The sequence below is a fragment of the Alligator mississippiensis genome, chromosome 5 (genome assembly GCF_030867095.1).
Source record: "Alligator mississippiensis isolate rAllMis1 chromosome 5, rAllMis1, whole genome shotgun sequence".
In the NCBI taxonomy this organism is placed as follows: domain Eukaryota; kingdom Metazoa; phylum Chordata; order Crocodylia; family Alligatoridae; genus Alligator; species Alligator mississippiensis.
In genome coordinates, this window is record NC_081828.1 from 98,890,341 (window position 1) to 98,910,666 (window position 20,326).

Genomic DNA, 20,326 nt, shown 5'->3' on the forward strand with positions numbered 1-20,326 from the left:
AGAAAACAAGGGAAAGCTCTTGATTTTTTCCCCTTTGGTGTAAGTTTGAATGGACTAAAAGCTAACAATGCAGAGGAAGAGGGGGAGGGTTGCAAGTTATTTTTAATGAGCAAGAAAGTAGCATTTTCTGAAGCCATGCACTTCATAACTGGAGTGCTGGGACTGACCAGAGGGGCTGAGTAGAAACAATGCGATTTAATTTCTGATCAGAACTTGTGGGGCACAGATTGACTACATCCTTAATTATGGGAAGCATAAGGTTTCTTTACTCTCCCTTGCTCTCGCATCCCTCTCCGAAGCCCCTAATTCTCCCTCAAAAAAAAAAAAGAAAGAAAAATTACTCTATCCACACACACACACACACACACACACACACACACACACACACACTGAGGATTAGTTAACAATATTGGTGGGCAGTGGTCATGGGAAAGCTCTGCAGTTATTGGAGACTGCCTGCCAAGGGTTATGTCCTGTGGTTTGTGGGAGGGATGGTGAAGGGAGGGAGGAATTAGCCTGTGAGTTTTGTCATGAGTTGCTTGGCAGACAATCCTCAAATTCATATTTGATGAAAAAGAGCACTGTCCTGCTTTCTGTCTTGCATTTGATAAAAAGAGATATGTAAGTAATAAATCCACGTGCTATAGCTCCAAGTACATGTGTCTTACTGACAACAGCATAAAAAGGAAACTTGGCATTTGTCAAAGGTAGCTTAGAAAGACTGAAGTGTTTAAGACCTTTGTATATTATCCTGTGCTTTTATGTTTGCAAAGATAAGAATTCCTAACAGTGTATTTGTTCTTAATAATCAGAGGATAAATGAGAAGAGGCCTTCCTTTGTGAATTTGCAGAGTAAATCCCATGACTTAAAAGGATTCCTCCAAATTTCACTTCCCCCTCTTTCTCCCCCTTTATTAACGAAGGTTACATATCAGGATGAATGAAACATGTTTTGGAAACAGCAAATTGTGATTTAAAAAATGCAGTGGTAAACCAAGGGGTAATATGGGTCTACAGAATTATTGTTACTACTGTTGCCAAAACGGCTAGTTTCGTTCCCCTGGAGGCTTGTTCAGTTACCCTCAAGGAGAGAGTCACACACACAGGCTGGGTCCATTTAGGTTTATTGTTTGCAAACAGTTTGACCGGGGAGCAGAGAGCTCAAATCAGGGCCGACGATGAGTCCGGCCTGGAATTACATTTTTATAGCTTACATTCAACAGAGTCTTGACGTATTAGAAGTTTATTGGCTGCAGTACCAGTTCCTAATTGTGTCGTCTTATCTTGTAGGCTGTACTTAACTAGTTATTGGTTAATGTGACTTATCAGGGTTAGTACGTGCGCACTCAAAGGTAGAATTGCAGCATGCTCAGAAGAAAAGAGCAATTTCAACAAAGTTAGTTAAACTTTAGTAACTTCCTATCTTAACGTAACCTTGAGGCACCGGACAGAGATGATTTCAAAATGCAAGGCAAGCAGTAAGAACTGCAGACCACAGCTTGGACGTTAGACCTCCTGATCTTTACACAAAAGGGTCATAAGATGGTCATAAGACACTTCTATCATATGGTTGTTGCTCAAGCATTACTGCAAAATTATGGGGGCTAACGTCTTTTTACTACACTATGTGGAAGGAAGGAGAGATTCATTGAGTATTGTTTTTAAACCTTAGTCCAGCACAGTGTAATAAACTGGGAAACATGGGAATTTATCCATGTTTACCAAATGCTACTGCTTGTTTAAAGTAAATGGAGCAATAAGAGAGAGAAAGAGTGTAAAGTTTGAGCTGGAACAGAATGATTTTAATGAAAGTGCTTTTAAGAAAATTGACAAGCCATGTAGGTTTTTGCCAACTCTGGTTTATGTTCATGGATACAAGTATATAAGTAGGAAGTATTTTGGGGGCAGGGGATCCAAAAGGACAGAACAGAATGCATATATAATAGAGCTATTCTCTATGCTTGCATCAAAAGTCAGCCACTTCCAAGGTGTTCGTTCAGAGAGCCTTGGAGGGGGCAATGAGCCAACTTCCCTTCTGCAGTCTGGCTTCCTCTCACCAAGGGACAGGGCCCTAGATCTAGAAGTGATGTCTTGAAGCATTGGTTTCCTGCCTCCCGCAGCCACCACAGCCCTGTGCACCATGTCCTGAGTAATTGCTTCTTGGGGTGAAAGGAGGCCACTGAGAAGGATAACTGATTAATGCCTCCATGTCATCTGTTTTCAAAGAGGTTACTAAGTTCATCACTTAGGTTACTAAGTTCATCACTGTTTCCCATGAGAGGGGTTCTGTGAGGTAAATGGGGAAGGACTTGAGTTACTATCATGCCATAAAACTAGCCAAAAAGGGAAACTTTCCCCTTCTACTTTTTGTTCCTATGAAACATGAGGCTAAATAGTGCTTGTTATGGTAGTTGCTTATTTTTAGTCAGTCTAGTTCAATGATCCTTGAATGGCTCTTGAGGGTGCCTCAAGAGCCATTCAAGGATGGTGCAAGGTGCCACACGATGTTAGCACTGTCATGTGTGCAAACATGATTCACAAGATAAATCCAGAGATTTCAAATAGGAATTCAGAGTGTTAAAAATGTTCTGAGCAGTTGTGTCTTTATGAGTTCTTTGGCACAGAAGAATTGCTCTTGTTGCTTTTCTCTAGTCAGAAATGAGTGAAAACTAAAAGGGGTGCCTTGAGTCTAATGGAGAAGTGCATTGAGTCTAAAAAGGTTGAGAACCACTGATCTAGTTACTCCACTGAGACCTTGCCTTGTTTTTACTGCAGAATGACCCGTGATGGGTGCAGAGAGGGTTTAACTGGGCATGTCTACGTGTTCATTAATGTACTTTCACTAATGCACATTAATTTTAGTACCTCCATTGTGAGGTACTAGAAAAAGGTGCATTTGCCTATTTTAATGTTCATTAACAGAAGCACAGGGTTTTTTGTGATGCTTTAATTCAGATTAAAATAGGCTAATGCACATTAAAGTGCACCTGTAGCTGCACCCACTTGCTCTCTTAAGTGAGGCAGTGAATCTATTTACTGTTCCCAAACTTCTCAGCATATATGGCAAGTCTGTCTGCTTTTTAATGATATAATAAATCCTTAAATCATTATCAAATATATCTCAATCCTAAATAGGCACATATAGGTATAATATGCAGCATTCACTCAGGCCCTTATTGCTTTTTCTTTCTCCAGTTGTCTGGTGGATGTGAGTTGACAGTGGTTATCCATGACTTCACAGCATGCAATAGCAATGAGTTGACTATCCGCCGGGGTCAGACAGTGGAAGTGCTGGAGAGGCCGCATGACAAGCCAGACTGGTGTTTGGTACGAACCACAGACCGATCCCCAGCTGCAGAAGGTCTTGTTCCCTGTGGGTCGCTTTGCATTGCCCACTCAAGAAGCAGCATGGAGATGGAGGGCATCTTCAATCACAAAGGTAGGGAAGAATGAAGTTTCATTTTCTAGTTGGTGGCTTCCCTTTGGCATGTCACAATTTGAAATACCACAAAAATGTTATTTTAACTTGTACCTTTTGACATGTATGTTTGTTTTTGGATAAGACTCAGCAGGTTCAGAAAACTATGGCAATGCACATATTCCAAGGTCTAAAATTTAGGTTGCTTAGTGTTGTATATGTGAAGTGGAGAAGCAGAGATAGAAAAGCCATTTAGGTAAGTCCAAGTAAAATAACTGGGTTTGGATGCTGTGTTCTGTCAGACTTTGCTAAACGTGTATCTTTAATGTAAAGTAGTAAACAATATCTTTTTCTCCTGCATGGTTGCTGGGAAGTGATGGCCAAAAGTCTTATCCTAGTTACCAATCCTAGTTACTAAAATAATCATTTTTAAAAAATCTGTAGTCCATGAAACTACAGTTACTTTTTTTATAATGCTAAATTTCATTTATTCAAGATTTGAAGAATCCCAGTGTGAGACTTGGGAAAAATTGTCTGTTCTTTTTTCTAGGTGTTGAACATAAAGCTTTTTAAACTTTACCCAATATAGTTCAGTCTGACTGAGATGCAAGTAGAATGCAGCATTAAACAGGGGTTTCTTTTTTAGGTGATTCTTGTTAGAATTGACGGGCTCAGTACAGTGTTTTGCTAATTACATTTTTCCAGAGCACAGATGAAATTCATTTTTTAATATAGATGTGATGTTGCATGCTGTACAAGAATGGATTCTCCTTCTTTGGAATCTTCTTAAGTGTGGTCTTTAACAGTGTCTTCATTGTAGGATGCTTCTGTATATAATATAGTTCTAGGAATTTGTAGCTGTGCCTCTGCTAATTTTTCACATAATTCCATCTCCACATTCTGGTTAAATAGTCTATGCTCAGAAGTAAGTAGGTGCAACAGAAAGAACTCTTACCCAGTTAAAAAGTGTTTTGAATATCTGAATTGAGAGTAAGTTGAGTCAGAAGTGCTTTATCTTAGATGCTGTAAAAGCCTGAAGAGGGTCTAAATAGATTGGCCTATATTGTAATCAGTGAGAACAGATGAAAAATGAATTCAGGAAATAATGATCTAACAATATAATCTCCACAAGTTGAATACTGTTTTGACCTATTTGTCCTGTGGAACTGTGGGTAAGAGTGCCTGGCAGCCGTTAGAGTGACCACTTTCTAAATACTGTTTAGGCTTAACTAAGGCACTTCTCCCTTTTAAGGAGAATTAAATTGTATAAATTATGTGACACTGTTTTACAGCACTCAGGGAATTGGTAAACTGTTTCCTTAGGTGCTAAAAGAATGTTAGTCTTTGAAGGCAGAGATATCTTATTGGAGAGGGCAGACTGGATTGGACCCTTGGGAAAACAGTAGGATAAGGGGGGATGTTGAACCAGTTCCAGAATCCAGAGGAATTCTGTGCAAATGAGACACGAAACTAAATTTGTTTCACATAAGTAATCTCATTTGTTATAGCAGCCTGCAGGAATGAATCTCTCATTTCTTTCTTCTGAGATTTTTTTTTAGGGGTGAAAACTGGTATAACAGTTTATGCTCACTTATACAAACTATATCCAAGGCATGGTGTTAAAAATGAAAGGTTAGGAAATGCCAGAATTAAACTGCCTAGTCAGCTTCAATTTGTTTCTCCCCCTCAGGCATTTTTGTTTCTGCCAGAGGCATAAACTGGTAAGATCTGAACCCAGGACACCTGGTGGGCATTGTACCCTCACAATGTCCCCTCGGCCGACTCCCCAAGCCACTGTGTCCTCAGTTCACTCCCCTTCCAGAGAGCTCAACCCTCCCTGCTTCATGCTGAGGGCTACTCTCGCAATCTCTGCCACTGAAAGGTATGCTAAGAGACAGTTAACAAAATGAAATTCAGTGGACAAGGGTGGGCAAGTGACAGAGCCACTGAGGCACTGCAGAAGGGGGTAATAGATTCATAGATGTTAGGGTCGGAAGGGACCTCAATAGATCATCGAGTTCGACCCCCTGCATAGGCAGGAAAGAGTGCTGGGTCTAGATGACCCCAGCTAGATACTCATCTAACCTCCTCTTGAAGACCCCCAGGGTAGGGAAGAGCACCACCTCCCTTGGGAGCCCGTTCCAGACCTTGGCCACTCGAACTGTGAAGAAGTTCTTCCTAATGTCCAATCTAAATCTGCTCTCTGCTAGCTTGTGGCCATTATTTCTTGTAACCCCCGGGGGCGCCTTGGTGAATAAAAACTCACCAATTCCCTTCTGTGCCCCCGTGATGAACTTATAGGCAGCCACAAGGTTGCCTCTCAACCTCTTGCGGAGGCTGAAAAGGTCCAGTTTCTCTAGTCTCTCCTCGTAGGGCTTGGTCTGCAGGCCCTTAACCATACGAGTGGCCCTCCTCTGGACCTTCTCCAGGTTATCCGCATCCCTCTTGAAGTGCGTTTTGGTTTTTTTTTCCAAAAAATTAAATAAGGGCAGATTTAATCAGGTATAAAATACAAATGTTATAAAAATACGGAGTGGGGGATTTAAACATCATCTTGGAAACACTAAAAAGCCCCACTGGATGCCAAGGTGGGAGGCTGCAATAAGAGGGCTGGGCCTCTGAAGGGGTTTGTGCAAATTCACAGGACAGGCATAGGTCATTAAAAGCACTTAATTGAAAGGTTTCATTATGGGGCTAGATCCAATGCTCACTGGAATCAATGGATGCCTTTGTTTTGGGCCAGGCCTGATGCCACCCCAGTTGAAAAGAATGGACTCCCCCTTGCAGTGAACTCTTGCAATACTCTGTGCTTATACAGTTTTCTTCACCCACGAACTGCAGGTCACTCTACAGAGGCAGGCACTTGCCAAGAGGCACTTGTAAAGAGCAGCAAAAGAGGTAAAGTGCAGCAGGGCAGCATACCAGGATGGAACAGCAAGTGGAGGGGATTGTTGGGGGAACACAAGAGTGCCCACCAAGTTTGGGAAAGATAGAATAGAAGGGAAGAGGTATGTGGAAGGGAACTTGAGGGCACCCCCTCAAATTCAGCACCCTGGGCTCCTATCCTGCTCACCCACACCTAGTTACTTTATGTACCTGGAGTCCAGCCAGTTTGAAGGGACATTACTCCCAGAAGCTTTTGTTATTGTAAAGTTGATTTCCCCCATTATAGGTGGACAATGTGCAGGTATGTACATCCCACCAGTCTATGGTCAGGGTTGCCCATCCCACCTGTGGCCCCTTTCATCTGCTATTGTGAGTAGCAATTGTCTTGGCCCTGTAATACAACAGCATGGGATAATCATCTGTTCTGCCCACTCACTGAGTACCCTACCTGCACCCTATCCAAAGCCATTAAGATGTACATACCCAGCACAACATATTTCATACAGGTATAGCAATAGTATAAATGGATACAGCATAACATGGACTTTCCAGTGAGACCACATGTGCTATAATTATGACATGTCGTGAACCCCAAAATGTAAGAGTTCATGGCCCCCCTCCCTTCCCCCTCCCACACACACACATTGAGGGAGTCTGGAAAAGAATGAATTGTGATGTACTCCAGTAGTGGCAATGAATAGCATAAACATGAGAAAATTACTAGTGGGTTCAGAGCAAAGTATGATTTCCTGTAGTTCTGGTCTTTCAGAAAGCACTAAAGAAGAATGCCAGTTGTTTCCCACATAAATAAAAGTTGGAGCATCTTTGTAGCCATGATACTCCAAGGCAACGTGTGGAGAGCAAGGGGCTTTTTTCGTGATAACTTTTATTGGACCAACTGGATAGTTGGGAGATATGTTAGACAAGCTTCCAGGCACAAAGTGCCCTTCATGTCTGTAAATTTTACAGCCCTCGTTTCTTTAACTGAGTATATAACTGAATTAAAAGTTACTGTTTTATCTGGTATTTCTTTTAGGTTGTCTGTACTTCTTTTGCAGACCTTTGTACTTGGTGCCCAAAATTTTATCTAATATTTCTCCCACTATTCAGTTGATCTAGTAGAAAAAATCGCCCAAACCCCTTTTTTTTTTTTTTTTTACCTAAAGAAGACAATTTAAAAATTATGCTGTGTCCAAAAGCTATAAGCTGTTTCAGAATTTTGAGGCCACAAGGATTTCTTTTCCTAATTTCAGTTAATTCCTTTATGCTTTCTTTTAAAAAAAAATATTACCGGAGGGAGTAAAAGGTATAAAAGCATTAGTTTTGACATAATTTTTAAGCAACTAGTGTAGTAACTTGAGAGAGAAAAAGTTTTACTTTCAGGAAACCTTGGAGTTGACAGGCAGTCTGAGCACTTATTGTTAATCTTTGTTAATTGGGTTTAGTCTTTTTTCAGGCTCTATTGGAAGACAACGAATGACTGATCAAGGCACAAGAATTAAAAGCTTGGGTATTTTGTAGTTATACAAGGCTGTAAGCATTGTACATATCACTTAAAAAATTAACAAGTACTGATGTTTGTAGAATTAGTAGCACTGGATAGGAAATTGAACTTTCAAATAAAAAAGAATGCTTAATTTTCATTATTTTTTATTAGGCATGAAAACAGATGGTTAGAGGAATAACTTGACTAAGATAAATGCTGGATGAATCACACAAAAATAAGAGTAACTTACAGTGACTTTTGCTTTTCACTAATTGGCTGGTTGCCAAATCTGCAGTTGGCAAACAGATATAGATTGCAGTCTTGAGACAACCATAGAAATCCATATCTGATTTGCAGTGGGACTGTAGCAGGGGATAACAAGAGATAGATGTGCAAATTCTCCTCTTAGTTGACAATATAGAAGGCAGAGGGCAATATGGCATTGGTGTTCTAAGGAGCTGGTTCACTGTTCCTATGTTATGTTTTAGGTTGTGATCCTTAGTAGAGCCATCAACTGGCTCGATCCAATCTATATGAACATTAACTCTCTCACAGCACCACACTATTTAAATACATTCAGGGTATAAAAACAAGTAATAGCATCCTGGACAAAGCTTGCCAGATTTGAACCTAATGCTTTGTGTTAGGGCTTCTACATTTGAAAGATAAGGATTCAAGTAGAATGTCAATTAAAGCACAGTACCTGTTCAGGAGTAAGTCTCCTTTCTTCCTTGACAGTTAATTGCGAACAGCTCTGTGCAGACAAGCCCATGGTCAGTGTTGCCTTGATGTGGACCTTCATGTTCCCGAAGATAAGGTTGAACTCATATTTTTATCATGCTGGAGAGATGTTCAACTTTCCATGCAGGGCTTAAGTCAATATATCCAAACTCCCCACATTTGCCTTTTCCCCATCCCAAAAGACAAATACTGTACATGGCATAATGCAGATAAGATTAAGGTAAAATCTTGAAGATTGCACACCTAGATTTACTTGTGATTTGATCACTGCTAGGTGGAAGGATAGAAATTGCAAGGAAGTTAAAATATGACTTGAGCTTTGATAAGGAAGTAAAGTAAAACCTGGACACTAGGGAGGGTTCTAATGACCTCCATAGTGAGCTACATTAGGTTGGAAGGGTGGAAAGGGCTGTAGATATGTTATAAGGCTTAAAGCTAGAAGTAATCAGAGTGTCTGTGAAATTTAAGGAACAGAATGAATCAATAGGGAGAAAAGCTGTTAATGCTATGCAAATACATAGGATGTATTATAGTAAAAATGTATCTGAGAGAAGATGTAACAGTATACACCACTAAATTTAGAAATCTGGGAAATGGGTCAAAGGCTGGGCTTATCAACGTGACAGTACCCATATTCTAGTTCAGTTAAGTATTGGGGGATGCCTTTCTTTATTCTCTTTCATTTTCAGTTCTTCCATTTGCAATCTTGATCTTACCAGGTCCCAGGAAAACCTCACATTTCAAGTTTTTTTTTTTCCCAAGTCATATATATTACATTTAATATTAGTTCATACTTCCTACAAAATCATAGGTGTAACCATTTTGATCAGGTAAGCTTGCTCAGCCTTCTTATGATGCGATGACTCCATTAATCTATTTTTAAATAATGCAAGTTTATACTTTAATAAGACAACTAATGGAACTTTTCAGCTATGTAAGTAGTTTATAAGTTAGCTGTACTAAGGGGCATTAGGTTTTGCATTTGGAACTTGTATAAGGACAAGGAAATCTTGCCATGTAGGAAGTTTTAAATAGAGTATTGCATTTGAGAAATGAGAGAAAGAAGAGATTGCTAATATACCATTGTATGGATTTCAATATATATTTAGTCCTGGGAAACTGCCAGTTGTGCCCCTTACTTCCCACACCCCTTTAAGTCTTCACAGGAAGGGAAATTGTAATATAAAAAATATCTGCTTCAGAGCAGATGTATTTGCACAGCTGATCCCTCAGAGGTGCAAGATTAAACACAGGCCAGCAATTCTGTCATCTTGGGATTTCCCAGTGTTAGTATTTTGTGTAATTAGTTTTACTCTAACAAGAGTTTTCTCTTCTTTTTTTTAAAGCTAAAATGCAAAGTAGAACAGTTTGTAGCCTAAAATCAGTCTGCTGCAAACATTCTTAGTTTATTGCATTGAGGATGGAAGCTTTATAGTGTTGATTCTTGGGCAATGGTTTTTTCAGGTACTGGAAGCATTGTTAATAAAAGAAGCCTCCGATGAGAGGCTGCTGAAAGTTCTCAGCTTATATAAATTCTGTTACTATCAATTTACCTGGCAGCAAAGCTCACTGTTCAATATTTATTTTTGCTAAACTGGATCTGCCAAGCATGTCATGGCACTTTCAGAGCAAGCAATATTATTTGTCTTAGTATATTTAGAAATAGATGGTGGTAATTTTAGGTGGCATCATAAATATACTTTCTTTCCATCTAGTATGTAATCACAGCTTCTGCTTAAACTACTGTCTCCTGCTTTTATACATGCTGTCCTTATTGCAATATTGTTAGCTTTGACTAGCAGTGGTAGTGCCTTGAGGACAGTGGCAGAATTGCTCTCGGAGTAAAGCCAAATATGGAAGAGGAAAACAATTGGTAGGTTTTTTGTTATGAACTCTCAAAAAAAGGCCAACTGGTAAATGAATGAAGGCTTTCTACTCTTAAGTAAATAATCGACAGCGTTGCAAACTTTTTGGCATTTTTTTATTTAAAACTAGTCTCAGTAATTTTCAGAGGTGGTGGAAATGTTAGGAACTTGTTTGCAATTCTACCATAAATGCGGGGGGGGGGGGGGAAGCTTTTGAAAGAGAGATTAATTTCTCCTAATAATTGTATACCATCAATATTCTTGTTTGTTAGGCTGCAAATCAGTTTGCTGTAACCTGTTATATCATACACTAAGTACAGTATAGCAATGCTTACTACAAAGACATTATCAGGACCTTGCAGGAAATGAAAGATCAGCGTAGCCAATATGGATGTATTCTGGGTTTATGAAGCCTTGAAATGCCTCTCTGTTTCTAAATTATTTTAGACATCAGTATTAGGAGTGCTTCATTTTTGCTCTCAATATTTGCTCGATCCAATTAAGAGTTACTGATCAACTAGTAAATGGGGCTTTGTTTATGAAAAGTTAAACTTTCTGCTGTGATGTACTGTGAGAATAAGTCTAGGTAGCTGTTTGGGTCTGATAAGCCTGTGCTGTTTTTTTAAACAACCTTTGAGACTTTTTAAAATGGAAACTAGCAATTGGAAATTTAAGCAGAACTTATTGAATGTAAACAATTAGATGCCTGCTGAATGGGCAAAAAATACTTGGGAGAATAATTGAAGCAGAGAATAAATTGAAGAAGCAACTATTTTTCTCCCTGAAATAGAACTTGAAGTACACAAGACTTAAAGGGGGATCCTGGGTCACTGAGTCTGGGCTCCTGGTATCCTGGGAAATCACATCATATACTCTCATTGATAAATTAGTCAAGCTCCATCTTAAACGAGCCTAAATACTCCTCTGAATAGCCTCTTCCAAAACCTCACTCCTCTGACAGTGGGAAGTCATCTTCTGAATTCAGGCCTAAAGTTATTTATAACCATTCAGTATGAGTTTGAGATGTCATGTCAGAAAATGAATTTAAGAACTTAATCCCCTCACTCCCACTGCTGCACAGTGCATGCAGGCAACCCCCACACTGCACGCTCTTCCCCACTGTGTATGTGCAGTCCTTTACATCACTCCTCTGCATGCTGGGTTAGCCGCTCCACTGCGCTTGTACACAGGTGGCTCCCACCGCCAGCTCATCAGCCAAGAGCTGCCCCGCTGCTCCAAACCATGGGCTTCCATGTACTGCTTCACCCCCTGCCTGGCACAGGTACAGAACACCAAAGCTAGAGGGGAAAGCCCAGAGACCCTGTCTGCTGCTGCATTTGGAACAATAGGGGGAGTAGCAGCCAAGTGTGAGCTCGGGGCCTATTGTAAGCTTCATGCAGGTTGTAGGTCACCAGTTGAACAGCCATGATTTATCCAGTTAGATATCTGCCTAGTTAACCCACATTTTTCTACTTCTGAGAAGCGTCACATAGGGCTATATCAAAAGCTTTTAAAAAGTGAAGCGTATTATGTCTATCTCATTCTCATCCAGCAAACTGAGTGCCCTGTGAAAGAAGGAAATTGGGTTGATTTGGCATAATTTGTTCTTAACAAATCCATGTTGCCTGCTAGTGATGCCCTCCTCCCACCCTTTCCTCCTCCAGGTGTTTACCAGTTGTCTGTTTCATATTCCTCTATTAAAAGCTCTTGGGAATGCTGCTGTTGTCATGTACTAGCCCTTGCACTGGCAGTATAAGGAACCCAGAGACGAATCAGGAGAGCAAAAAGTGGTCTCCCTTACATCTTTTGATGAAGATTCCAGGCCATGGTGCTGGGCTTCAGGGTTGTGTAAAACTGCCTGAAATGGAGAGGGCTATCTTGTTAAATGTATGCAATAAGAGCACTGAGAGTAGGTGTGGCAGTTTTCTTTCACCTGTAGTAGTTCTGCTCCCTCATAGTCTAGAGGACAAAAACAAAGATCCTAGGTAGCACCATTAAGTAAAGGAGTGCCAGGCTGGATGGATTCCAGGGATATCAAGTGGAAGAAGTGGAATTGAGACAACAAACAGATGTGAAAGTGTGATGAAGTAACTTCTGGACACAAGGGCCCAGGGACAGAAGTTACACACAAATTGGTTTAAGTGATCAGCAATTGGTTTAAACCTGTAACAGAGCATAAGTTCTGTGCACATAAACTAGTTTCAAAATGGCTGAAACTGGTTTGAGATAAACCTGGTTGAATGTAGTATCAGACTTAACTGATCTGGCTCAAACCGGTTTATGAAACTTTTTTCCACAGACCCCTTCCTTGTTCAAGTTATATCACAGTCCCCCAGCTGTGCTTTGGAGCAGTCCCCCCAGAATGCTTTGGAGCCCTAGGCTGGGCTGTGCTGTCTGTTCCAGCAGAGAAGGGTTGGGAAGGGCCATAAAAGGAACATGGTAACTTTAAAAAGAACAATGAAGAACAACCACTATCTACCTTTACAAGTGTTATATCCTCTGTTAATATGTGGCTCTAGATATGACTATTTTTGGATTAAATACTGGATCTCCATAATACACTGGGTTTTGGTCTGTCATCATATGACACATCCTAATAAGTGGCTTTCCTCATAACCAAGCAAAGGGATGCAACTCATCCTGCTGGTATGTTAAATCTAGGAATTGGAGCCCCCACTTTTTGTGGGGAGGGAGAGGAAGGAATGGGGCACAGGGAAGATGACACGGGAAAAGGCAGATCTGGGAGACAGCATGCAGAGAAAAATTGTGAAAAGCTTTTATTTGGTCAGCTCAACTGTAATCCACTATGGTCAGACCTGGTTGTAATTATCCATTATCATTTCCCAAACATGACAAGATACAGCTGGGCTACACCCTTCTGAATTGATTGATTGAGCTCAAACCAGTTTATGCAGCTTCTGTCCCAGACCCTTTCCTAGTTTAAGTTAAACCGAAGTCTGCCAGCATCCCAGCATGCTCTCTGGGCTAGGCTGTGCTCTCTGCTCCAGCAGAGCAGGGCTGGCCCCTCCTCCCTAGCCGGAGCAGGAACAGGCAAGGGTGGGGTGCCTGGCCAGATGTTGGCCCCAGAAGGGAGCAGGGAAGAGGTTTATTACCCACTCCCTTCCCTGTCCCACCAGCATGGACAGAGCAGGCATTTATCTGCTCGCTGCTCCTGTGGCATGGACATGGCCAGCCCTGGCAGTAGCCTGGAGTGAACTGGCCTGGGGGGGAGTTTAATTCCCCACTCCCTATTCCACTGGCATGGACCCAAGCCAGGGTCTGCATGGCACTCCCCTCTTGTTGCTGCAGTGGCGGGGGTGGGAGGCAGCCAGACACCAGCCAGCATGGCCCCCTGAGGCAAAGGGGGCAGGGAGGGGTGTTGCTCCCCCTTCTACCCTCAGGTGACTACAGCCCCAGCTGCTGCCGTGTATTGCTCCCTGTGCAGGGTAAGCGGTGAGAGAATCCCCTTTCCTGCTCCCTCCACCAGATGCCGGGTGTAGGGGGTAATAACTCCCTCCCTGTCCCCTCACCTAAGGGGGCCATGCCAGCCAGCCACTTGCATCTCCCCTGCCACTAGAACAGCGAACACCCTTGGCAGCACCTCCTGTCAGGGTGTCCTGGAGCATGAACCTCTTCCTGGTTGGGGGAGGAGAGACAGGGAGGCATGCTGTGGGGGGGGGGGGGCGCGGGGGTTGACAGGCTATGGCCACCCCTTCAAGCCTTGGTGCTGCTGCTTGCCATGCACAGTTGACAGCAGCTCTGCTCACTCTGGCCTGCACCCACAGCGCAGGCCCCCTGATGGGAAGAGGCTTGTGCACCCCAGACATCATGACAGGGGGTGCTGCCCCAATCAAGGGTCCCTGCCCTCTTGCCACTCCAGCAGGGGTGGGGGTGCAGCCAGTGGCTGGCCGGCTGGGCCCCTTAGGCAAGGGGGCAAAGAGGGAGGTTATATCCCACCTCCCTCTGGCATTGGGCAGTGGGGGCTTATCCTGCCACTCACCCCACACAAGGAGTGATCAGCAGTGGCGGTCGGGGCTGGCAGACCCTGCTGTGGTCCCCCAGGGGCAGAGGAGGGAATAAACTCCTTCCCTGCCCCCTCTGCCTCAGGGGCCATGTTGGCTGGCATCTAGCCATGCCTGCACCCCCGCCACTGCAGCAGCGACGGGGGAGTGCTGGGTGGACCCCAGCTCAAGTCTGTGCTGCTGGGACAGGGAGGGGGAAATTAAACCCTCTCCCTAGCCTGTTCATTCCAGGCTACTGCTGGGGCTGGCCATGGCTCCCCAGCACAGCTGCCCTGCAACCAAGAGTGCACTCCAGTGCCCCCAACCTCCTGGTCTGAGCCACTGCAGGCATGTGCCTCCATTTCCAGAGTTAATAGTGAATGTCTATTCACTTGCAAATGGGTTTAATCTAGGCAGGCTAAACTAACCTGAAAATATTGAATCAATTCAGGCTCTGAATTTTTGAATGTCTGTCCCTAGCCAACAAGGAAACTTGAAAGAAACAAGCTGGAACAAGAAATAAAAGAGATTTTATATGAGTTAGATAAAAGAGAAAGATAAGAGAGAAAGAAAGGCAGTGATGGTTAGGCAGAGTAAGTAAAATGATGGTTGGAGATATGGGAAGAGAAAAATATTAATATAGGAAAGGAAAAGGGGTGGGGAGATACAGATGTAACCCAAGGGAGAAATTAGACCAAATGATACCAAGTGAAACTTGGAATTAATAATTGGGGCATGTGAAACAGGAAAAAGAAGGCTGCAGAAACCAAGAATTGGAAGAAAGGCAAGATTAAAAAACTGGGAAGAAAGAAGTGCATGAGAAATTTTAGATGACAGGAAGAGAACTGTAAAAGACTTAAGAAAAGAATGAAGAGAGCAGAAAAGGAATATGAAGTGAAAAACACAAGAAAAGGAAGAAAAGAAGGAGGGATCCATATGTTAATGCAAGTTAAGTAGTTTGTTTATTCCAAATTAGATGCAATGCTTGCTTACTCGATCTTCAGGACAGCTACTAAAGGTTGAGCTCCCTTTCTTCTAGGCTAAGTACAGATCTTAGCTTTAAAAATGGCAAAAGTATTCATGCCTTGCACACAATGAAAAAATATTTAAGGTCTTATCATAGCATAAATTTTCTGCCCGCAACAATTAACCCCTCTCTTTTCATAACTGAGTAGGTACAGCAATGGCTATTCAAGCTGTTTTTAGTACTACAAAGACAGTGAACGTCCTGCACAATTAGTAGCGCTTCCAAAGAGAAACTTCCCAGATTTGTATCACAACACTTGTAGTTGCACTTAATGCTAGAGGGTCTCTAGGACCATTCGACATTCCATAGTCCTCTGCTTTTCCTCTCCCTCCCACCCCCAAGGTGGGGAGAGAGGGAAGGGAAAGTATCTGGTTCCCTGACCGCTTGCCAATGCCTACCAGGTTTATGATCAGGGAACCCTGCTAGGACCCTGCTGCTCCTGCCAGGGCTCCCAGAGCAGCAAGTTTTGCTGGTGCTCTTGCATCTAGAGGACTGAATATGGGGCCTCTCACTGCAGTTGCCAGAGCACAGGGTCTAGTAGCAGTACAAATGCACACCTGTCCATACCCTACATGACTTCTGAGAGTGAGGATTTAAATACTTTAAATTGCTTCATGGCTTAGTGGTACAGACCTTGTTCCTCCAACCTCAAAAGGTGGTGGAGCTTCATCCTGTTACGTAGGGACCAGTTTGGAAACATGGTGAAGATGCCCAAAGGCTTTGTCCACAACCCCTCTTAACTCCACCAAATCAAAATGAAATGGTACTTTCACTAGAGGATTTCTTGAGAGATGCTTGCTTCTTGCTCAGTCAAAAGACATAGCAATATTGATATTTAGGATCAGGTTCTCATTTAAACCAAGTAATTCTTATACTGCCAATGCACTGTAGAGGCCTTAAAAGTATATAGGCAAATGAGTACACAAATTTTGTGAACGCTTTATTCTACTTAATGTGTAACTAAGCCTTCATTCTTCATTGTTAGTGTTTATTTCCCAGTAATACTGGGGAGAAAGTTGATGTTTCTTTGACATTATTGGTCTTCCAAATTAAAGAATTGTTTTGCATTCGTTTATATATTATTTGTATTTTGAAAGTATTTCTTGGCTAGTACTAGAAATAGAAACATTGTTTTTGAAACCTAAGATTTATTTTTTTTTTAAGTACAAAGAGAAAAATTATGCCTTGCCAAGTTGATATTTCAAGCAGAGTGCCCTTTGAAAACCAGCTTTGGAGAATGCTAAACTCTTGGGAACAACAAGGACCTATTGGAATTATTTATGAAATACGGGTATGCTTAGTTCTCTTTGTACAAGACAGGTTGTTATCAAAGTATGTGGGGGGGGGGGGTTTAAATACTTCTTTTAAAAGTAGCTAGGACCAATGGCCAGAAGCTGCTGGAGAATAGGGTCAGGTTAGAGATTAGGAGGCACTATTTCACTGTTAGGGTGGCTAGGATCTGGAACCAACTTCCTAGGGAAGTGGTCCTCGCTCCTACCTTCAGTAAATTCAAAAAGAGGTTGGATGAACACCTGTCTGGGGTCGTGTGATCCCAGCATGTGCTCCTGCCAGTGGCGGGGGGTCAGACTAGGTGATCTGTTTAGGTCCCTTGTGACCCCTAACTACTATGAAACTAGTTTTAAACTTGTTGAGCCTTGGTTAATTTGGTTATAATAGCATGCTCAAGCTGTTTGATATGCAAGTTGGGCTTTTTATACGTATCTAGAATCTAACTGTTGTCTTAAAAGTAGATTCAGTTCCTTTAATTGCTCATTCTTGTCAACATGTATCTCTACTAAGCAAGGTCTCTCTGTTATATGAGATTACTGCCACTACTAGACTTGTTCAGTTATGAAAATAGTGATGTTAACTGCTTCAGGCAGGACATTCATGCTGTGATAGGACATTTAATATTTTTTCATTGGCATGAATAATTTTGCCATTTCTAAAGCTAAGATCATTTCTCAGGGAAGCAGGATATGTCTATGACCCCACACACTCAAGTGCATTAAGTTTCACAGTTGAATTATTCTTAACTTGAAAAAAAATTAAAACCAGCTGTAAGGGAATGTTAATTACTACTTCAAGGCACGCACATGTTTGGAGTATCCCATTTGTAGTTACTAACTTTGAAACCATCTTATACCTTATGCAGTGTATTGTGGAGGTAACCAACCCCTCTACCTTTTCTTCTCTCCAGTTTAAGCCTCCCCTTAACCCCCAAGAGGAAATGGTCTCTAGGTTTTTGTGATCAAATATAAGAAAAAGCTTCCCTGAATTCGAACTTTGGCTCCAAATATGCATGGAGTTTAAGTTAACCAAGTCCATAAGACTGCACTCGATAACTTAAACAAAGCCTTGGTGACAACCTGGCTTTAATGAAATCAGTCACATATGAAATAATGAAATCAGTTACTGTATGCTGTCACATTAATGCACATGTAGTCTCTGTTTAAAAGAGGGAAGTTGAGATTTCCTAATGCACTTGTGTTGGGCAGTGGATTTATTGCTTAGCCTGTCCTCCACCAAAACTGGTTTAAGCTTTGGAGTGGGAGTATTATGAAATTATCTCACTCTTCTGCAGAATGTGATAGAGAGAAACAGTGGAGATTCTTTCCCAGGACTGCAATACTTAAAAATGCTGATGGGAGCACAGGAAGTAGGATTGAGAATTTTCTTTGTAAAATATTGATGCTCTAAGCCCAAGTGATGTGAATACATTGAATTCAATTGCCTTGTCTCATCCATTTCCAGGATTAGCATACTGTTGCATCAGGATGGACTCCTTAAGAACCTCCACCCATAAATAGTAATGCTCTTGGTGACTTAACCATATATGCCATGCTAATATAGACAATTTATGTTAGGCTGTACCACTGAGCAGAGCCAAAGAGAAAAATTCCAGCAGAGAGTTGTTTTGTAAGTTAGCAGAAGCACATGTAAAGCACATGTTGAGATTTGTCACAGTGCACATTCATTAGTAATAGCTATTTGTTATAAGTTATGTTACCTTTTGAGCTATGAAAATTCTGAGTGCTCTGCAGCATGGGTGGGTTTGTGGGTGGGTGGGTGTGTGTGTGTGAAAGAGAGAGAGACGGAGAGTCCATTCAGAACAGGCTGCCCTCAGGGACAGCTTACTCTGCTAGAAAGTATTCCTGTAGGTTTATCCATAAAGCTACAAGCATTGAGCAGGCATGAGTTTAGGTGATAGTGATTGTTGTTATTTTGAAGGAGTTTATGCCTGCTGAGGAAAAGGAATAAATTTTAATGCTTCCTATTTTAATGCATCTCTGTAAAGACTACACCCATGGAACTTCAAGTGCTTTTAGATCTGTAGCAGTGACTAATACTTTTACTCAAATTAGGCCATATGGATTAAGAACGTTGAAATTGGGGATAGGAAAAACCTTTATTTTTAAGCCATGTTTGGATCTGTTGTACATAATGAGATGATGAACCAAGTTTCTGATCCATTTGTACATGTTGCAACTCTCCATAGTGCAAGAGCACCAGAGTTAGCTGCAGTGTCCTACCAAAAGTACAGCTTGAATTTGTTGTGCTTGCCACTTGAAAAAATAAGTTGTTCTGTTTGAAACAGACTAAATGCCGCCTCTTTTTAACAGCGTTGTGCCAAGGACAGATGGATATTTTAAACCAGAAGTTGACAGCTGGGAGGTTGCAAGAGTTACAAAGGGGGTTCCCCCAGAGTCTGCCTGTTGCATGCCATTCACCTTAGTACACTCCTGTGCTGTGCTCCACATCTTGCCTGTGTTGATGCTTCAGTCCTACTTGCTCTCTGCCCTTGCCACCAAATTTATTCCTCAGCATGGCTCTTGGCCATGGAACTCTTGGCCATGCCTCTTGGCCATGGAACTCTACAGCACGTGGTGGCAATGGTAAGTGGAGACTGCAGGGGAAAGATCACCAAGTGGTGGGAAGGCCAGAGGAGACTGGTGCCTCGCAGCTGCAGCCTGCCATTCGTAAAGGTTGTCAGTCCCCATTTTAGATGTTTTAAAAGGGACCAGAAAGCTGCTGCTGGAAAGTAGGCTTCAGCTGTTAAAATGTTTAAGTCTGCATGATACTTCATCCCCCTAACTTTGAATGAAACAGGGTCCAAGTTAGAGCAATTTCACTATGCTTGTATCACAGAACCGTGCAGGACTAAAAGAATTCATGAAGGCATATATCCATATATCCTTTTATATCAATGCATTTGTTATGTCTGCTTATGCCCCAAAAAGTGCACCAACAGATTTCATTCCAGAAGAGATTGAGATAATTTCTCTGTATGTAGGTGTGTAGTAACATACAAATAAGATTCTTTGAGGATGTAATACTTATTAGAACTAATTTTGAAAGTCAGTACCTTACTTAACATTCTCTAGTGACCAATTTAAAATAGATGGGCTAGAGGGAAAGCAATCAGCACTTTACTCCAGGTCCAGATCATGCTTTCACATTTTAAAGATATTTTATGGTTGTGGTCACCAGATCTTTCCTTTCCTAAGTGGCTGATTATGTCTGCAATTAAAAGGTAATCAAGAGTCATAGAATCATAGAAATTAAGGGCTGGAAGGGACCTTGAAAGATCATGGAGTCCAGCCCCCCTGCTCTGAGCAGGAATACTGCTGAGATCAAGTGGTCCCGGCAAGGTGTTTGTCCAGTCGCCTGTTGAAGACCTCCAAGATTGAGGTTTACACCACCTCCTTGAGACGTCTATTCCAGATTCTGGAATAAAGGAAGTTCTTTCTTACATCTAACCTGAAACCATCCTTTAATAGTTTATGGCGATTGTTCCTTGTCCTCCCCTGGGGCACCCTAGTGAACAGCTTTTCTCCCAGCTCCCAATATTCACCTCTTACATACTTATAGTCAGCCATCAAATCCCTCCTCAGTCTTCTC

General features: G+C 41.9%; 1 protein-coding gene across 5 annotated transcripts in view; it reads left to right on the top strand.

Moving 5' to 3' along the window:
* The window catches only part of TRIO (trio Rho guanine nucleotide exchange factor), a 533,872-nt gene that overhangs the window by 431,922 nt on the left and 81,624 nt on the right, over positions 1-20,326 (top strand). For all 5 annotated transcript variants that reach the window (XM_019483906.2, XM_006266316.4, XM_014593806.3 and 2 more), the window contains one exon: positions 3,196-3,439. In XM_019483906.2, coding sequence (XP_019339451.1) covers positions 3,196-3,439 — 244 coding nt within the window. The remainder of the gene's footprint in view (positions 1-3,195; positions 3,440-20,326) is intronic.